The sequence below is a fragment of the Poecilia formosa genome, unplaced genomic scaffold (genome assembly GCF_000485575.1).
Source record: "Poecilia formosa unplaced genomic scaffold, Poecilia_formosa-5.1.2 Scaffold18, whole genome shotgun sequence".
Lineage (NCBI taxonomy): Eukaryota > Metazoa > Chordata > Actinopteri > Cyprinodontiformes > Poeciliidae > Poecilia > Poecilia formosa.
This window is the reverse complement of record NW_006799957.1, coordinates 2,447,805-2,467,214: the sequence shown is the minus strand read 5'-3', so window position 1 is coordinate 2,467,214 and position 19,410 is coordinate 2,447,805. Positions and strand designations below refer to the sequence as shown.

Sequence of the window (19,410 nt, the reverse complement as noted above, 5' to 3'; positions counted from 1 at the left end):
TATAGATACATTGATATAGATATATCTCCTTTGCTCTCTCCCAGCAAATGCACACTCAGAATTACTGTGATTAAACTGGATTTATGCTACATTGTGATTTACTGTATTTTTTATAGCATGCTTAGTCCATTTTGACACACTAGTAGCACACCCCCAGTGTCTGCTGCTCATCTGCTTCAGGGTTTAATGTTCAGAGATATTATTCAGCATACTTTCATTATAATAATTGTTATATTTGAGTTCCTGTTGATATCAGAGGTCGGAGGAGAAATGGGCAGACTGGTTCAAGCTGGTAGGAAGGCTACTAGACATTTTTGTCCACACAACTCTTGGTCACTTTAATCCTCTTTTTTCTCATTCTGATGCTCTGTTTGTCTAAATACATTGAGTTGTCAGTGTGGTATTGATGGATTTCCATATACATTCCTAATAAAGTGGCCAGTGAGGATATTTTATCACTTGCATTAACATTGCAGATGCACTTTATTCCCACTTCTTTTTCCGTACTGATAAACTTAGTCCTTCCTGAACTCTGTGTTGAGTTCAGATTTGGCTTTTTTTTTTTCAAAGGAAACTCCTAGTTGTTTTTTTTAAACTATTGTTTCATATCACTAAAGCTGTGTCAGTTTCAAAATTTGATGCCTAACTTTTGTTCAGACATAAAAGACGGAGACACCCAGCCACTATTAAAACTTTGTTCAATGCTAATACACAAGCTGTTCAGTCAGAAGAGTTCCATGTGAGGGGTATCAGGAAAACAGAGAAAACAGATTATCTTCAGCAGCACATGGGGGTTGTCCACAAGATAATCGGATAACAGAAGAACAGCTGAGCAGGCTGTGTGAGTGGCTGAGTGGCCTGTAACAGTAGTACTTTAGCTAATGTTCTGTAATGAAAGTACAGAATGAACTTCTTCGGTTTCAGAAAAAAAAAAAAAAAATTATAGGTCAAAAAACCTGCAGGTCATTTTAAGTTGATCAAATTACAGTTTCCTTGTTAACAGCTTTGTAGCTGCACTGCAAAACTCAAAATGTGCTCTGCCGTTTCTCACTTTTCCTGAAGTATGTGGTCTGGTTGGACATAACATGCAGTTCTGAAATGAGCACAATTCAAGATGTGGTACATTCTGTACAAACTTTATTTTCATAAGCATTTGTGGAAAACACAGAGGATTAAAGCATTTACATACATTTATTGGTTTTTAACAGTAATTGGAATGTACAATTCCAACATGAACAATTCAGCTTTCTCTTAGATGATGTAACTCAAGCATGCGGAAAAACATTGTTTGGTATTCAAGTATTTGGGATTCATTTTGCAGTTAATTAATGAACAACTGCAAAATCGTCCTTCACAAAATCCCAAAAACAAATAAAAGCTGCAACAGCTCTTCTTCAGGCACATCTGTGAAAAGTGAACAATCAATAATCGTCAGTTAGGGCAATGCTCCTTACTCACAATTAGGCTGATTTAGTTTTTGGTTGCCTCATTTTGTGCTGCATCAAGCTGAAAATTATAATTCATACATATTTTTGATTTAGATAACATTATCTTGAGAAAAATATACAGAAACTGGGTTTCTGTATATGACTGGGTTTGAAATGTGCAAGGCATATTTTGAATGAGTTTTGGAACTTAACTAAATGTTCTCTTTACGAATGAGTCTTATATTGTAAAGAGTTGGAATGCTCAAAGTTTCCATGTAATACTCAAACGCCCATAAATCCTTTACGTTAGACACACTCAAGCTATATGCAAGGTTTAACTCTTTAGCAGGCCTAGTTTTCGGAGAGCCTCTTTTCGATCTGATCCCACTCCAGGAACCATCATCGCAGTGTAACCCACTGAGTCTACAGGGGTGTCGGATGTAGACTGAGATGTGGTGGCAGTTTTTGTTGGCTTGCCATAAAATTTGTGCTGTGGATGCTTTCCCTTGTTTTTGTAGTCGTCTTGTTTAGCGGAGTGCTCCAAACCTTCTGTCTTCAACCCACTGGATTGAGATTGAACATGTAATAATAAAACAGGCTGTTGTTCTTCCTTGGATGGCTGATGGACGCTAGCACTGTTCTTCAGAGGCCTGTTCTTGGGTTCTGTTGTCTCTTGAGAGGAACAGAACAATGCGTTTCTTGTTGGGTCTGATGGATCTCTTGCAGGTTTTTTAGAGAGAGGTTTTGCTCCATCCTTGTGCTCGTGTCCTTTCAGGAGGCCGAGCTTCTGCAAAGCTTCCAGCCTCACAACCTCAGGATTTGTTGCTTGTTTGACACTTTCTGAAAGGTCTGCTGTTAGGGATTCATTTTGAATTTTTGGATATATATTGGCAGACATTTTTTTAGGTTTTGGGGGCACAACAGGAGGTACTACCTTGGGCTTGTTCATGTCTGAGAGGGATTTATCAGGTTTTGTGACATTTCCCAATTTTGAAACTTCCAGTGGTGGTGGACATTGTCTGTCCAAGTCTATAGTGTGATCAACTGTTGGACATAAAGGCGTTTTCTTCTGGGAGGCATTTCTCCGTAAATGAACTAATGCATCATAAGATAGAGGTCCTCTTGTTAAAGGGCCTTCAGCTGGCTTGGCTGAGTTTTCTCTGGGTTTCGTGGAAGGCGGTATCACATTAACCCCTGAAGGTACTGGGGGAGCAGTACGTTTCTCGTTGTGACTGGGAGCTGGTTTGTTGTGCTTGAATCTGAACTGAGACTTAGGAGATGCTGTTTTGTCTACAGGGGTGAGTGATTTGGTACTGGGAACAGAACACTGAGAACCACTCGCCACAACAAGAGGTGTTGGAATAAGGTAGCTCTGCATGTGTTTGGTGTCAACATTTTTCTTGATGGGTTGGTTGCTTGGTTTCTGTGAGCCTGAAATACAAACAAGTACAGGTTTTACACCCAAAATACAAACTTTCCTTTGTTAGAGGACTCAGTTAAAACCGAATCGTAATCTAACATGTTCTAAAAAATGAGCTCACTGTTGATATTGCTTTTGCCCAGAGAGTGAGAGAGGTCAGCCAGTTTGGCTGAAATGTTTCCATAGGCGGGAAGTTGTTCAGGTTCATCATGTGAGAGTCCACTATCGTCTTCATTTTCCAAAGACTCAATAGTCTCCTCCAAAAACATTAAGCAGGCCTTCTCTTCTGCAGAAAGATGCTCTAGACTATCTTCACTCTGAAACACAAATGAACTCATGAAGCAAACATAATATAAACATGAATGATATGACCTAAAGATAATAAACCTCAAGTACAAAACAACAAACACTAAAAAAACCCAAAGACATTATGTAACACTGTGGTCTTTATATTTTTAGGTGCTTTGAAAAATGAGCACAAAGATTTTTAGGTTTTGGAGGCAAAACTTACAAAGCCAGAGTTTGCGCTGACAACGCTGTCGCAGCTGCCAGCACTGTCCATGCCATTCATTGTTGCTGATTCAGTGCCACCTGGCCAGGTATCGCTTTTGGGCATTTTAGTCAATGGTACACAATATGGTTTTCATCTGTTGAAAGAGTTTAAATCAAGAAAGTGAACAAGGCAACTACAAAATGTATTCATGCAAATAAGATTTGCTGAGAGACAGCTATGTGAAATTGTTTTTAATCTGTCATTATTTGTTAAAGACATGTGATGACAGTTCTAATCATATCTAATGATATCTGTGACATTGATTTTTTTTCTTCTGTAATAGTCAACAAATTAAGACTGCACATTAAAAGTGCATACTGTTTACAGCTTCCATCCTCATAAGATGTTGTGTGGAAAATAATTCAGGTTTGCTGCTGTGTGTATCTGAAATTGAACCCTATAGTGTGGTAGACGTAAAACCACAGTGAGGCCATTTATAAGATGTTACTCAAGTTCATTACTGCAGACTTCTTATTCTTGTCTTCCTCTAAGACTGACTTACCTTTCTTATCTGCTGACCTGAAAAATTGTGCAAGCATTGTGCAGTTGCACAACCGCTTCTATATAATGATTAATTAAAGATCTTTTCAAGGAAACAAAGGGAAATATGAACTCATTGTAAATGTTGGTTTGCCCTAATTAATACATTAATACATTGATTCATCATCTGCTTTGCTCTAAAAAGAATAATAGCATAAAACAAATCAATGTCATATCCTGAAACTGTGAATAATTGACTCATAAACAGAAAGTGTTGTAAAATAAAGCAACACAGACTATAGTTAAAGGCAAAAAAGAATTAAGATATTAAAAAACTAATCACCAACAGCTTTTGCTCCCCAGTTCCATGTCTGCATTTGCATTGGACTTTTTTGACTAAATATTTGAAATGCACGTATAACTCTAAAATCATGGGGCTCCTTTTCTCTTCAGCTAATTAATAAATGTTTTTGTTTTTTTTCAAATGATTGATACTGCTTTAAAAACATTATTGTGCACAGGAACAGCTATTGGTTTATGGCACACTTTTAAAATTTTTGACTTTATTTAGAATTTGATAGTATCAACACATATGTAGCACTGATTGAATAAAAGAAACTGACAGAAATACTTAGCCACAACTAATCTTATTGTTGTTGAAACAAAGGTAATCCACCGGGTCATCAGTCACTCAAATAACACTGCTGTTTTACTGTATTGACTCTTGCTTTTAAAGATTGCAGAACTGTAAAAATATTAATTAATTAATAATTAATGAACTGTGACTGGTATTAAACCTGGTAGTAAATATGAAAATCACGTGAATTATTTTTTAAACAGTACGTGCAGAGCAGCAATCTTGGATTTTAAAATCATCTTGATTATGCTGGACTGACTTTTAGAGTTGAAAAGCTCCCAAAGTTGGGCATAGTCTTTTATTTTAAGATTACATAAAAGTTTTAAAATGTGAAATGACGTGTCAGGGAGATCATAAAGTAAAGTGAGGCTTGTGACCGATTTTAAATTGCTCTTGTAGTTGGTGTTATTATTTTATTATTGTTTGATAACGTACTTTACTTTAACTTGTAAAGGACTCCGACTCTTTATGATAATAATCATTGCCTACCTGCAAGATTAACTAAAGTAGCATCCAAAATATAATCTTGGGTTTATGCTTAAACATTACATATTGCCAGTCTGCCCACAACGTGTTTAGTCTTAGACTGTTTAAATGTGTTTCCTTTTCCAGTTTCACTGAAAGTTGTCTCTATTTTCTCTAGAGTAAATATTTTCTGCAACACTGGAGTGACTCACATGCACAGAAAATTTCCAGCCATAAAACCCCAATTTCAAAGAATACCAGGCTATCATACCTTAGTGTTTGACAGATAGCTCCTGTCCTGCCCAGAGCATGTGACTTGGATTACAGCACACATGGCACTCCTAATCTTACTTTAGTGGATCAGTTTCAGAGGAAGTGGAGGGTGGCAGTAATGGTCTTCTTAGAGCTATTCCATATCCAGTTTATACATGCTATTATCTTAATCCTTTTTAGTGTAAACGGTGGGCACTAAAGACTACTGTTAAGATGTGTTAGATCTTTAGCAGAGCATTGCCATTTTAAGATAAAGATGTGCTTTAATGTTGCTGTTTCCCAGATAGTGCTGCAGATTTAGTGTAAAAGCCCCTTCAGTATGAATCTGGCAACACTCACCAACAAACCTTGGGATACATTTCAACACCTGAGGCAAGGGCAGCAGGACAGACCCACAAAAACATCGAAGGCACAAAAGCATTTGTGTTCACTGTGCAAGTTTTGGTATGTCAATCCAACTCTGTAAAACTTCCAAGGCCCTATTGCCACATAAGTAGGTACAGGGGCTTATCTGTACTACTGTAGATATAGTTCAATGTATAATTCTTAACAATACAGAGTTGTTGATATGTTGATAAGGTTTAGTTTGATGTAACCTGTGGCAAATACCCAAAAACTCCTCACTAAATTGAATTTTTGGTAATCACATGTTTTCTAAATTATTACCATAGAGTTATGACTTTTTTTGTTTGTTTTATTCATTTGCATTGTAAAAATGTAAGTCACCAAGCCTTTATCTCGACACAGATACTTTTATTACCCACAAAGCTAGGATATGGCTACCACCATAATGTTCAATGAGCCAGAAAATACAGCAATAAATTTAACTGCCTCAAGGAAGTTATGTAAGAAGTAACATCAACCGTTTTTGTTTTCCCAGAGCAGCAATAAATCTGTATCTAAGTTTTAATTAGGGCCTAAGTTCATTTTTGCACTCTTTCATAATGTGTGCTACAATATTCATTAGAACATCCACTGATCAGTACCTAAAATGTAAAACTTTGATATAGCTAAAACTTAAGTAGTGACCTGATTGTCACTTGAACTGTCAACAGAGTAAAATATTCTAAGCAGAAATCGCTTAAAGTGGTTTGAAACATTTAGTTTATTTCATGAATTTAATTCAATCTATTAATGAACTAAATTCTTTACCTACATACACGCATGTATGACAACAGTCAGCTAATACAGTGATGTTTGCCATTAAGTGGTAATGATGCCTACCTGTCTCAGTCCTCGCGCAGCCCGCAGGTGGGACAGTCATCCTCAGGCTCGCATTCAATTGTGCGCGAGGTAAGCGCGAGGACCTGAAAACACCTGCACGGACTTTGAGCTCTAAGCTCTCAGCCAATCAGATGGCTGCACTATCCTCGAGGCAGGCAAGACTGTCAAGCGTCATTTTTATAAACAATTGTCTGTTTTGTATTGTTTCAGGATCAACAGGTTCGAGTCAGGCTTTTTATAGAATGTATTTGACAATAAGCTAATTATGTTGAAGCGCTTTAAATAATGTGATTTAATGTCAGCCGCTCTTCCCTCCTATGAGTAGTTTTATCCCCCTGTCATCGGTTTGTAGAGGTACTAAAATGTTATACGACGTTCTCAAAAAGATATTTGCGAATCATTTACAAAAATCATTTGGAGTTTAAGAAAAAAAAAACTTTATTATTGCTAATTATGTGTGGGACAGAAAACGGATCAATTAGTTTGGGTTGAAAAAGTGACTGCACCTCTTGATCTTTAGTCTCTAGCAGCGGTGACAGCTGCAGTTGGTCAAACAGTGACTAAATAAAACCTGAATCTTATTAAATGAGGGTAGCTTAAGATAACGTAGTGTAATCTCACTATGACTTAAAACAGGCAGTGCCAAACTTCTTGCTTGAATGCTGAGAAAATATGGGTTATGTTTTAAAAAAATGATACAGCTATCAGGGAACACAATATTAAAAGGTTTTTAAAGATTTTTTTCCTCCCAAAATAATTAAATTCAAAAATAAAAACAAAAACAACATATGTGTAGATTCATTACAGTAAGTGAAATATTCCTTATTTTTATTTCTGGTGATATGGATGACCATGCAGCTAAAGCAATTAATGTTTCTCCTTTGACCAACAAAAAAGTTTTAACACAGATCAATCTGTGACTCTGTTGAGTCACCCCATATATCTCTATGAGGATTCAGCCAGCCAAATTTTATGGCCAATCAAATACAATGAAGTAATGGTTATTGAAACAGGTACTGGCTGATTAAGGAGTGGCTTGATACAATAGCTGCAAGTCATGTCCTGGATACATCTGTATTATGGCTCCTAAAGAAATTGACACCAGCTGCAGTCTATGCCTTGTATATCTCCCCAAAAATCTTTATTATGCTTCACAATCTGTTCTTGACTGAGAGACACACTCCTTATGGTAATTTGAAGAACTAACCTAACAGTCATGTTTGTGGGAGGAACCGGAGCACCCAGAGAGAACACACACATGCACAGGGAGTACACGCAACCTTAATGAAGAAAGGTCCAAGACTGGGAGTTGAATCCTGGACCTTCTCACTGCTACAATGCTACCAACTGCGTCACTGTGCAGCCCTACTGCAAGACTAATGCATCCTAAACCACAACTGTGACTGTGAATTGTTTGTTTATGCAATAAAACTCAAGACAACGGTCTTGGCTATAGCTTTTATTTGCGACAACACTGGAAAAAAAAAAAAAAAAAAAAAAAAAATCAAGTAAATCCAGTTATTCCATAGTGCTTTGTGTGCAACATTCATTGTTGTTGTTAGTCATGAAAACCTGGTAAATACAAACAAGACATTTCATTGTTTCACCTTATGCAAGCTCATTAACCCAGAATCATAGCTAAACAAACTACAAAATATAAATGATGCACAACACACATAAAAAATACAACTCTAGTTTGTGTTATAAGTCATCATACCCAACTCCTTACCACCACACCAATGTTTAAAAAGTATTAAATCAATCCTTCCACAGTCAAACTTACCATTTTGGCAACAACTCAGTACCAATATTGTCATAACAAATGTGTAAAAAAAATAAATACTGGTCGAACGCAATGTTGGGCAACAAGAGAACTGCTTGAAGAAACAAAAAATTACCTCCAAATAAACTCTCTCTGACCCGGTTATTAAATTAGTGTAATTCCATGCAAAGCAATGATGCCTGACTTAATCATAAAATGTGAGAACATGCTCCAGTTGTGCAAAATGTACAGTAGAAGAGCGGCAAACGTAAGTCAACATGCACCAAATACTAAGACCTTAAGTGTCTCATCAACACAGAAACAGGTGCGGTTTCATGTTGCATTAGAAGTTAAAGGGTTAAACCTAATGGTGAATGAAATCATAATTGAAACAACAAAAATCCCTTAAATATTAGATCAGAAAGTAAACAGTTAAGGCTAATTAGCAAAAAAGAAGAAATAATTACTGAGTAAAGCTGATCTCATACACATACCTTATAATTAGGATTTCTAGACCACACTACACCTCTCACACTGTTAAACTACACACTTTTAATACATTTGTTTGTTTTTTTCTCTGTGCAGCAGTTCAAAAATACAAAAAACTTTCACAGCATGATATTTAAAACCTGTAAGCCAGAATTACAAACTCCTGTGAACCTGTTAAACCAATCAAATGAATCATGAGCTACACATTTTGTAAAATGAGTTTACAGCACCTTTGTTATTTTAAACAAAACAAGATCACTGGTCAATGGCAATCTTCACACCAATAACAAAAAGGACGTACTTGAGCTAATTTGGACACACTTTGCTATATAATATTTTCATTTAAAATGTGTTTATTAAATCTCAATGTCAACTGCTCCATAAATTCAGGCAGATGTCATAAACGGCACATTTGCAGATGTATGACTATCTTAGCAGTAAAACGCATTACTTGTGCTCAACATCTAAACATCTGAAGCTAGACAAATAATCTTACTAATTAAATTCTGACATCTGTCTGCAAACAGAAAAACAACACTATAAAACCAACATGGATAACAGTCATACTGGCTGTGCTGTGTTTAAGACAACAGTGAATCAGATCACATCTCAGTACAAATAATTCTTAGTCGTTGTCCTCAACCTTTTGCAGAGACATGTACAAAGTAAGTTTGGTCAGTCACGGTTTAAGTAGCGGCAATTTGGTGCATTTTCAACTTGAAGCATAAGCCACATTGGTTACATCAATGAGATGGGTGATCTCAGCAGACCAAAACAAATCCTAAGAATTGTTTGCATATATAACTTCACTCCACTGAAAATATCTGAAACAATCCATTACCGACCCACAAGATGGATTAGTAACAGAGTACTTCAGTAGCATTTTTGACCTTAAGAGCTTTCAGCAGTTAGAAGGTAATACTGAACCAATTCGAGGCTTAACACAGTGTCTGAGGATTCTCCAAATATGTCAAAGGATAATGTGAGGTAGAGGATAACACAAGCAGGCCAACAAACTTTGCCGGACACGAGGGCACAGGAGTTGGAGGTGGTCATATCTGTGAAAGGGAGAGAAGATAATACAGCTTTCACACTTCACCAAAATTGGTGTGGCCTGTCTCCTTGGCATGCTCACGGGCCTCCTTTTGTCCCACCAGGCCCGTCTGGCACACCATGCAGCGCAATGCAAAGCGGTTAATGTCCGTGAACTGACGCTTGCGGCGGGCCTCGTCTGCCAGCTCAAGGGCTTGGGCCAAGATGATGTCATCAGTGGTAGAGAAGATAGTCTGAGGTGGGGTATCGGATTGGGGAACCTCTTTTTGCAGAGGGTCATAGTGGATGCCGTCGTAGATGAGCAGCACGCGTTTTTGGTATCCAGCATCCTCTCCGAATCTATCGACCCGAACTGTCTGGGTGTCCACCACACAGATCTCACACTGGTAAAACTTGGACAGGATGGACACCTCAATGGCTCCCCCCCAGGTGTCGTCACGTTTTATCCAGGCGCAGTACTCCTCGTTGGTTTTTCCCAGGACTGCCTCACAGTAAGCTGTAGGGTCACTTGACACTATCTGAGCTATAAGGCTGCGCATTTCGGGGGCACAAGCCGGGTCATACACACCTCCTTCGACTACATAATTCACGCTAGTAAAGAGGCAGGAGTTGTCTGCTGGGACGACTCGACGTGCCAGCACAGGAGAGAGTTCCAAGTGGGGCGCTTTCAGTATGGGATGATCCTGAGATTTTGACTTGTTCTTCTCCTCCTCAACAATGAGTGTGTCTCCTGTATACAATGATATAATAACCCAACACTTAATTTTTTTTTTTTTTTTAACCAAACTGATTGAGAAGGAATAAAGAAAGATTATATTGAATAAAGGTATCCAACATTAGCTCATAATAAAATAATATTGCTATTCTATTCTATCCAGTCCTAAAAATTTAAATCTCACATTTTTTCATTCAAGATTCTACTTCTGATTTTAACAGATGTTTTTCTCGCTTTCTTTTCTAAATAATTAAAAATAAAAATTTCCAATTTTCAGAGAATATTTTCAAAAAGCGGCTTGTATTTTAATTGTCCCTTTTCTGAGTAGGAGTTTTTAATTACCAAAGCATAATCATAACATTAGCAGAATAAAGATGCAATTTTACCATAAGACATCTTTCTTAAAATTACGAGAAAAAGTCGTTTTAGAGAGAAAAAAAAACTCCGATAGAGTTATCAGCATGATCAGCTCAGTTCATGTAGACCTTTCTTCTATTTCTAGAAGTAGATCTAGAAAGTATTTTTGTAGGAAGTAATTAAGTATTCTTTATTTAAATTTTTTGTTATTTTACATGTTGGAGTTCTCAAAAAATTTGTACTTAGTTCTTATAATATTATTACTTAATTCTGTTAATATTATGACTTTATTCTCATACTACTACAACTATATTTTGGTAGTAGTATTACTTTATTCTCGTAATTAAAAGAAGGAGAAGCTGTAAAACACGCTTGTCAAACTAATTCTATCTGATACGTTTAGAGTATAAAAAACACACACTTTCATACTTTGTGGATTATTACAGGAGTACATTTAAACATTGAAACTCCGATAAGTTAGTTTTGGAGCAAATATAGATGTTATTACATTGTTGCATATTTCTGATTGTTAAAAATTCTCTTCTTTGAATCAGTGTTAGTATTTTATTAGCCTTAAATACTTGATTTAGTGAGTCATCTGTATATTTTCCCTGCGTGAAACATACCTGATTTGATGGGATAATCTTTTAAATGAGCATCTAAATTTCGGAGATCAAGGCTGGATGGCGGGTAGCCAACCATTATTTTCTGCACATCGCATGGGATCCCTGTTAACTCCTCCACTTTGCTCTTCAGCTCCTGGACGCAGGACTGGTGAGTCAAACCTTGCATTATGTGGCTCCCGTTTTTGGTCTTACAGCGAAGCCGCAACATCTTGCCTGCAAAAAGTAAGAAATGTCTAATCTTTGTGTTAAATATCTCTCAAAACCTATGGACATACTGATCCACATCCACAAATAAGAAAAAAAGCATGAATTTAATTAATTTTACAATTAAACTGAATCTCCACACGACTAGTGTGATCAACATGTTGGGGTATTACAGTTGTCTTTGAGAGAGTTTTTATATTTATTCATGTCCAGCATCTAATCTGGTGGATTTGTTGGGGTTTTTTTTATCTGTAAGGTTTTTTCTACTTCTCCTGTCTTTATTATTGCATAATACTGAAACAGTATGAGATAGATCATTCATTTTAACCCAAAATAAAATGCTTGTAAAAAGAAATACAGCTTTCTTGACATGTAACACAGTTAACATTTTTTATTTCTGAGTTTATTATTAACATTTAGGACACTCAAGGCAAAGGATGTCCCTCCCTTCCAGTGAAGTCATGCTGACTGTGTTGAACTATGTCTATTTTATGATCATTAACAGGGATTTATTGGACTTAACTGATGGAAGAAATTCTGAGCCTGTATTCCCTGAATTACCTCCAATAGATCCTGTTATGATTCAGTCATGATCTAACGTGTACTCCAGCAGGAAGCCATCACAACCGTGGCACGGCTAACCCACTGTGACCCATGATTTAACTTTTTAAACAAAGCAGCACAGGTCAAGAATGACAACAGAACTGCTGACCAGTAGGAGAGTAAACACGCGACTGCTCCACTGCTTTGTTTTGGCTTCTTTGTTCCAGTTAACGACTTCATTCATTATCACGGTCCTACATACAGTAGGCTAATCTAATAATTCAGCACCAAACTGCCAAATTTAGATTTTTATACTATACACTTGTAAAATACAGATTTTAACGACAATGTGTTAGAACAGTTTGAGGAGATAAATGAAAGAAACATCCGTCTGAGAGATGTTTACGCTAGCTAACCATGACGTTAATTGTGTTGCTAACATTAGCAGGCTAAGTTAGCCGTCAACCTATCCGTGCTCACAAAACAGTTCGAGTCTAAGCTTTCCATATCGTTTACCTGATTAATACACCAATCATTTAGCAACTCTGAAATGTTACACGATACGTTAAACTTTCAGAAACAGCAAAGTCTGTTGCTGTTTTCTTACCTGACGTTGACTTCTACCCTGCTTGCCTTAAACAAAACACGTAAAGCGAAAGGAAGTGACGTCAGTTGAGTTCTAAGTGAAAACGATTAAACCCGTACTTTTCTTTATTGTTCACACCTGTACAGTTTTTGCTTTTTATTTTTGGGTGTTATTGCTTTCAAAGTTTGTTTTCATGTTTATGCGCTATATTGTTTGAAGGTTAGTAGTCTTGTCTACGGGAACTTCAAAATTTGTAGTAAAAGAAAAACAGTTCTCAAAATTAAGTAATTTTGACATTACATGTCCTGGTTCTTAAAACAGGACATGTTTAGTCTAATTTCATNTTATAGGTCAAAAAACCTGCAGGTCATTTTAAGTTGATCAAATTACAGTTTCCTTGTTAACAGCTTTGTAGCTGCACTGCAAAACTCAAAATGTGCTCTGCCGTTTCTCACTTTTCCTGAAGTATGTGGTCTGGTTGGACATAACATGCAGTTCTGAAATGAGCACAATTCAAGATGTGGTACATTCTGTACAAACTTTATTTTCATAAGCATTTGTGGAAAACACAGAGGATTAAAGCATTTACATACATTTATTGGTTTTTAACAGTAATTGGAATGTACAATTCCAACATGAACAATTCAGCTTTCTCTTAGACGATGTAACTCAAGCATGCGGAAAAACATTGTTTGGTATTCAAGTATTTGGGATTCATTTTGCAGTTAATTAATGAACAACTGCAAAATCGTCCTTCACAAAATCCCAAAAACAAATAAAAGCTGCAACAGCTCTTCTTCAGGCACATCTGTGAAAAGTGAACAATCAATAATCGTCAGTTAGGGCAATGCTCCTTACTCACAATTAGGCTGATTTAGTTTTTGGTTGCCTCATTTTGTGCTGCATCAAGCTGAAAATTATAATTCATACATATTTTTGATTTAGATAACATTATCTTGAGAAAAATATACAGAAACTGGGTTTCTGTATATGACTGGGTTTGAAATGTGCAAGGCATATTTTGAATGATTTTTGGAACTTAAGCAAATGTTCTCTTTACGAATGAGTCTTATATTGTAAAGAGTTGGAATGCTCAAAGTTTCCATGTAATACTCAAACGCCCATAAATCCTTTACATTAGACACACTCAAGCTATATGCAAGGTTTAACTCTTTAGCAGGCCTAGTTTTCGGAGAGCCTCTTTTCGATCTGATCCCACTCCAGGAACCATCATCGCAGTGTAACCCACTGAGTCTACAGGGGTGTCGGATGTAGACTGAGATGTGGTGGCAGTTTTTGTTGGCTTGCCATAAAATTTGTGCTGTGGATGCTTTCCCTTGTTTTTGTAGTCGTCTTGTTTAGCGGAGTGCTCCAAACCTTCTGTCTTCAACCCACTGGATTGAGATTGAACATGTAATAATAAAACAGGCTGTTGTTCTTCCTTGGATGGCTGATGGACGCTAGCACTGTTCTTCAGAGGCCTGTTCTTGGGTTCTGTTGTCTCTTGAGAGGAACAGAACAATGCGTTTCTTGTTGGGTCTGATGGATCTCTTGCAGGTTTTTTAGAGAGAGGTTTTGCTCCATCCTTGTGCTCGTGTCCTTTCAGGAGGCCGAGCTTCTGCAAAGCTTCCAGCCTCACAACCTCAGGATTTGTTGCTTGTTTGACACTTTCTGAAAGGTCTGCTGTTAGGGATTCATTTTGAATTTTTGGATATATATTGGCAGACATTTTTTTAGGTTTTGGGGGCACAACAGGAGGTACTACCTTGGGCTTGTTCATGTCTGAGAGGGATTTATCAGGTTTTGTGACATTTCCCAATTTTGAAGCTTCCAGTGGTGGTGGACATTGTCTGTCCAAGTCTATAGTGTGATCAACTGTTGGACATAAAGGCGTTTTCTTCTGGGAGGCATTTCTCCGTAAATGAACTAGTGCATCATAAGATAGAGGTCCTCTTGTTAAAGGGCCTTCAGCTGGCTTGGCTGAGTTTTCTCTGGGTTTCGTGGAAGGCGGTATCACATTAACCCCTGAAGGTACTGGGGGAGCAGTACGTTTCTCGTTGTGACTGGGAGCTGGTTTGTTGTGCTTGAATCTGAACTGAGACTTAGGAGATGCTGTTTTGTCTACAGGGGTGAGTGATTTGGTACTGGGAACAGAACACTGAGAACCACTCGCCACAACAAGAGGTGTTGGAACAAGGTAGCTCTGCATGTGTTTGGTGTCAACATTTTTCTTGATGGGTTGGTTGCTTGGTTTCTGTGAGCCTGAAATACAAACAAGTACAGGTTTTACACCCAAAATACAAACTTTCCTTTGTTAGAGGACTCAGTTAAAACCAAATCGTAATCTAACATGTTCTAAAAAATGAGCTCACTGTTGATATTGCTTTTGCCCAGAGAGTGAGAGAGGTCAGCCAGTTTGGCTGAAATGTTTCCATAGGCGGGAAGTTGTTCAGGTTCATCATGTGAGAGTCCACTATCGTCTTCATTTTCCAAAGACTCAATAGTCTCCTCCAAAAACATTAAGCAGGCCTTCTCTTCTGCAGAAAGATGCTCTAGACTATCTTCACTCTGAAACACAAATGAACTCATGAAGCAAACATAATATAAACATGAATGATATGACCTAAAGATAATAAACCTCAAGTACAAAACAACAAACACTAAAAAAACCCAAAGACATTATGTAACACTGTGGTCTTTATATTTTTAGGTGCTTTGAAAAATGAGCACAAAGATTTTTAGGTTTTGGAGGCAAAACTTACAAAGCCAGAGTTTGCGCTGACAACGCTGTCGCAGCTGCCAGCACTGTCCATGCCATTCATTGTTGCTGATTCAGTGCCACCTGGCCAGGTATCGCTTTTGGGCATTTTAGTCAATGGTACACAATATGGTTTTCATCTGTTGAAAGAGTTTAAATCAAGAAAGTGAACAAGGCAACTACAAAATGTATTCATGCAAATAAGATTTGCTGAGAGACAGCTATGTGAAATTGTTTTTAATCTGTCATTATTTGTTAAAGACATGTGATGACAGTTCTAATCATATCTAATGATATCTGTGACATTGATTTTTTTTCTTCTGTAATAGTCAACAAATTAAGACTGCACATTAAAAGTGCATACTGTTTACAGCTTCCATCCTCATAAGATGTTGTGTGGAAAATAATTCAGGTTTGCTGCTGTGTGTATCTGAAATTGAACCCTATAGTGTGGTAGACGTAAAACCACAGTGAGGCCATTTATAAGATGTTACTCAAGTTCATTACTGCAGACTTCTTATTCTTGTCTTCCTCTAAGACTGACTTACCTTTCTTATCTGCTGACCTGAAAAATTGTGCAAGCATTGTGCAGTTGCACAACCGCTTCTATATAATGATTAATTAAAGATCTTTTCAAGGAAACAAAGGGAAATATGAACTCATTGTAAATGTTGGTTTGCCCTAATTAATACATTAATACATTGATTCATCATCTGCTTTGCTCTAAAAAGAATAATAGCATAAAACAAATCAATGTCATATCCTGAAACTGTGAATAATTGACTCATAAACAGAAAGTGTTGTAAAATAAAGCAACACAGACTATAGTTAAAGGCAAAAAAGAATTAAGATATTAAAAAACTAATCACCAACAGCTTTTGCTCCCCAGTTCCATGTCTGCATTTGCATTGGACTTTTTTGACTAAATATTTGAAATGCACGTATAACTCTAAAATCATGGGGCTCCTTTTCTCTTCAGCTAATTAATAAATGTTTTTGTTTTTTTTCAAATGATTGATACTGCTTTAAAAACATTATTGTGCACAGGAACAGCTATTGGTTTATGGCACACTTTTAAAATTTTTGACTTTATTTAGAATTTGATAGTATCAACACATATGTAGCACTGATTGAATAAAAGAAACTGACAGAAATACTTAGCCACAACTAATCTTATTGTTGTTGAAACAAAGGTAATCCACCGGGTCATCAGTCACTCAAATAACACTGCTGTTTTACTGTATTGACTCTTGCTTTTAAAGATTGCAGAACTGTAAAAATATTAATTAATTAATAATTAATGAACTGTGACTGGTATTAAACCTGGTAGTAAATATGAAAATCACGTGAATTATTTTTTAAACAGTACGTGCAGAGCAGCAATCTTGGATTTTAAAATCATCTTGATTATGCTGGACTGACTTTTAGAGTTGAAAAGCTCCCAAAGTTGGGCATAGTCTTTTATTTTAAGATTACATAAAAGTTTTAAAATGTGAAATGACGTGTCAGGGAGATCATAAAGTAAAGTGAGGCTTGTGACCGATTTTAAATTGCTCTTGTAGTTGGTGTTATTATTTTATTATTGTTTGATAACGTACTTTACTTTAACTTGTAAAGGACTCCGACTCTTTATGATAATAATCATTGCCTACCTGCAAGATTAACTAAAGTAGCATCCAAAATATAATCTTGGGTTTATGCTTAAACATTACATATTGCCAGTCTGCCCACAACGTGTTTAGTCTTAGACTGTTTAAATGTGTTTCCTTTTCCAGTTTCACTGAAAGTTGTCTCTATTTTCTCTAGAGTAAATATTTTCTGCAACACTGGAGTGACTCACATGCACAGAAAATTTCCAGCCATAAAACCCCAATTTCAAAGAATACCAGGCTATCATACCTTAGTGTTTGACAGATAGCTCCTGTCCTGCCCAGAGCATGTGACTTGGATTACAGCACACATGGCACTCCTAATCTTACTTTAGTGGATCAGTTTCAGAGGAAGTGGAGGGTGGCAGTAATGGTCTTCTTAGAGCTATTCCATATCCAGTTTATACATGCTATTATCTTAATCCTTTTTAGTGTAAACGGTGGGCACTAAAGACTACTGTTAAGATGTGTTAGATCTTTAGCAGAGCATTGCCATTTTAAGATAAAGATGTGCTTTAATGTTGCTGTTTCCCAGATAGTGCTGCAGATTTAGTGTAAAAGCCCCTTCAGTATGAATCTGGCAACACTCACCAACAAACCTTGGGATACATTTCAACACCTGAGGCAAGGGCAGCAGGACAGACCCACAAAAACATCGAAGGCACAAAAGCATTTGTGTTCACTGTGCAAGTTTTGGTATGTCAATCCAACTCTGTAAAACTTCCAAGGCCCTATTGCCACATAAGTAGGTACAGGGGCTTATCTGTACTACTGTAGATATAGTTCAATGTATAATTCTTAACAATACAGAGTTGTTGATATGTTGATAAGGTTTAGTTTGATGTAACCTGTGGCAAATACCCAAAAACTCCTCACTAAATTGAATTTTTGGTAATCACATGTTTTCTAAATTATTACCATAGAGTTATGACTTTTTTTGTTTGTTTTATTCATTTGCATTGTAAAAATGTAAGTCACCAAGCCTTTATCTCGACACAGATACTTTTATTACCCACAAAGCTAGGATATGGCTACCACCATAATGTTCAATGAGCCAGAAAATACAGCAATAAATTTAACTGCCTCAAGGAAGTTATGTAAGAAGTAACATCAACCGTTTTTGTTTTCCCAGAGCAGCAATAAATCTGTATCTAAGTTTTAATTAGGGCCTAAGTTCATTTTTGCACTCTTTCATAATGTGTGCTACAATATTCATTAGAACATCCACTGATCAGTACCTAAAATGTAAAACTTTGATATAGCTAAAACTTAAGTAGTGACCTGATTGTCACTTGAACTGTCAACAGAGTAAAATATTCTAAGCAGAAATCGCTTAAAGTGGTTTGAAACATTTAGTTTATTTCATGAATTTAATTCAATCTATTAATGAACTAAATTCTTTACCTACATACACGCATGTATGACAACAGTCAGCTAATACAGTGATGTTTGCCATTAAGTGGTAATGATGCCTACCTGTCTCAGTCCTCGCGCAGCCCGCAGGTGGGACAGTCATCCTCAGGCTCGCATTCAATTGTGCGCGAGGTAAGCGCGAGGACCTGAAAACACCTGCACGGACTTTGAGCTCTAAGCTCTCAGCCAATCAGATGGCTGCACTATCCTCGAGGCAGGCAAGACTGTCAAGCGTCATTTTTATAAACAATTGTCTGTTTTGTATTGTTTCAGGATCAACAGGTTCGAGTCAGGCTTTTTATAGAATGTATTTGACAATAAGCTAATTATGTTGAAGCGCTTTAAATAATGTGATTTAATGTCAGCCGCTCTTCCCTCCTATGAGTAGTTTTATCCCCCTGTCATCGGTTTGTAGAGGTACTAAAATGTTATACGACGTTCTCAAAAAGATATTTGCGAATCATTTACAAAAATCATTTGGAGTTTAAGAAAAAAAAAACTTTATTATTGCTAATTATGTGTGGGACAGAAAACGGATCAATTAGTTTGGGTTGAAAAAGTGACTGCACCTCTTGATCTTTAGTCTCTAGCAGCGGTGACAGCTGCAGTTGGTCAAACAGTGACTAAATAAAACCTGAATCTTATTAAATGAGGGTAGCTTAAGATAACGTAGTGTAATCTCACTATGACTTAAAACAGGCAGTGCCAAACTTCTTGCTTGAATGCTGAGAAAATATGGGTTATGTTTTAAAAAAATGATACAGCTATCAGGGAAC

At 36.9% G+C, this 19,410-nt stretch overlaps 3 protein-coding genes across 6 annotated transcripts; all 3 read right to left on the bottom strand.

Annotated features, from left to right (window-relative positions):
- Positions 1-679: 679 nt before the first annotated feature.
- Positions 680-6,580, bottom strand: LOC103134642 (specifically androgen-regulated gene protein-like). 2 transcript variants are annotated; one of them, XM_007546985.2, is made up of 4 exons: positions 6,480-6,580; positions 3,359-3,494; positions 2,969-3,164; positions 680-2,858 (listed from the first exon to the last, which is right to left on the bottom strand). In XM_007546985.2, the coding sequence occupies exons 2-4, from the start codon at positions 3,461-3,463 to the stop codon at positions 1,762-1,764; spliced, it is 1,398 nt and encodes a 465-aa protein (XP_007547047.1). In that variant the 5' UTR covers positions 3,464-3,494; positions 6,480-6,580; the 3' UTR covers positions 680-1,761. The 2 variants fall into 2 exon arrangements, with proteins under 2 accessions (XP_007547047.1, XP_016524467.1); XM_016668981.1 differs by having other exon boundaries at positions 3,359-3,497; positions 6,480-6,531.
- A 1,343-nt stretch (positions 6,581-7,923) lies between these two features.
- Positions 7,924-12,933, bottom strand: LOC103134641 (ubiquitin thioesterase OTU1). Of its 2 annotated transcripts, none has more exons than XM_007546983.2 (3): positions 12,836-12,933; positions 11,482-11,694; positions 7,924-10,513 (listed from the first exon to the last, which is right to left on the bottom strand). In XM_007546983.2, the coding sequence occupies exons 2-3, from the start codon at positions 11,687-11,689 to the stop codon at positions 9,819-9,821; spliced, it is 903 nt and encodes a 300-aa protein (XP_007547045.1). In that variant the 5' UTR covers positions 11,690-11,694; positions 12,836-12,933; the 3' UTR covers positions 7,924-9,818. The 2 variants fall into 2 exon arrangements, with proteins under 2 accessions (XP_007547045.1, XP_016524403.1); XM_016668917.1 differs by lacking the exon at positions 12,836-12,933 and adding an exon at positions 12,745-12,768.
- Positions 12,934-13,333: 400 nt separating this feature from the next.
- Positions 13,334-18,798, bottom strand: LOC103134640 (specifically androgen-regulated gene protein-like). 2 transcript variants are annotated; one of them, XM_007546981.2, is made up of 4 exons: positions 18,698-18,798; positions 15,577-15,712; positions 15,187-15,382; positions 13,334-15,076 (listed from the first exon to the last, which is right to left on the bottom strand). In XM_007546981.2, exons 2-4 carry the CDS (start codon positions 15,679-15,681, stop codon positions 13,980-13,982), a joined length of 1,398 nt encoding a protein of 465 aa, XP_007547043.1. In that variant the 5' UTR covers positions 15,682-15,712; positions 18,698-18,798; the 3' UTR covers positions 13,334-13,979. The 2 variants fall into 2 exon arrangements, with proteins under 2 accessions (XP_007547043.1, XP_016524471.1); XM_016668985.1 differs by having other exon boundaries at positions 15,577-15,715; positions 18,698-18,749.
- Positions 18,799-19,410: the final 612 nt, after the last annotated feature.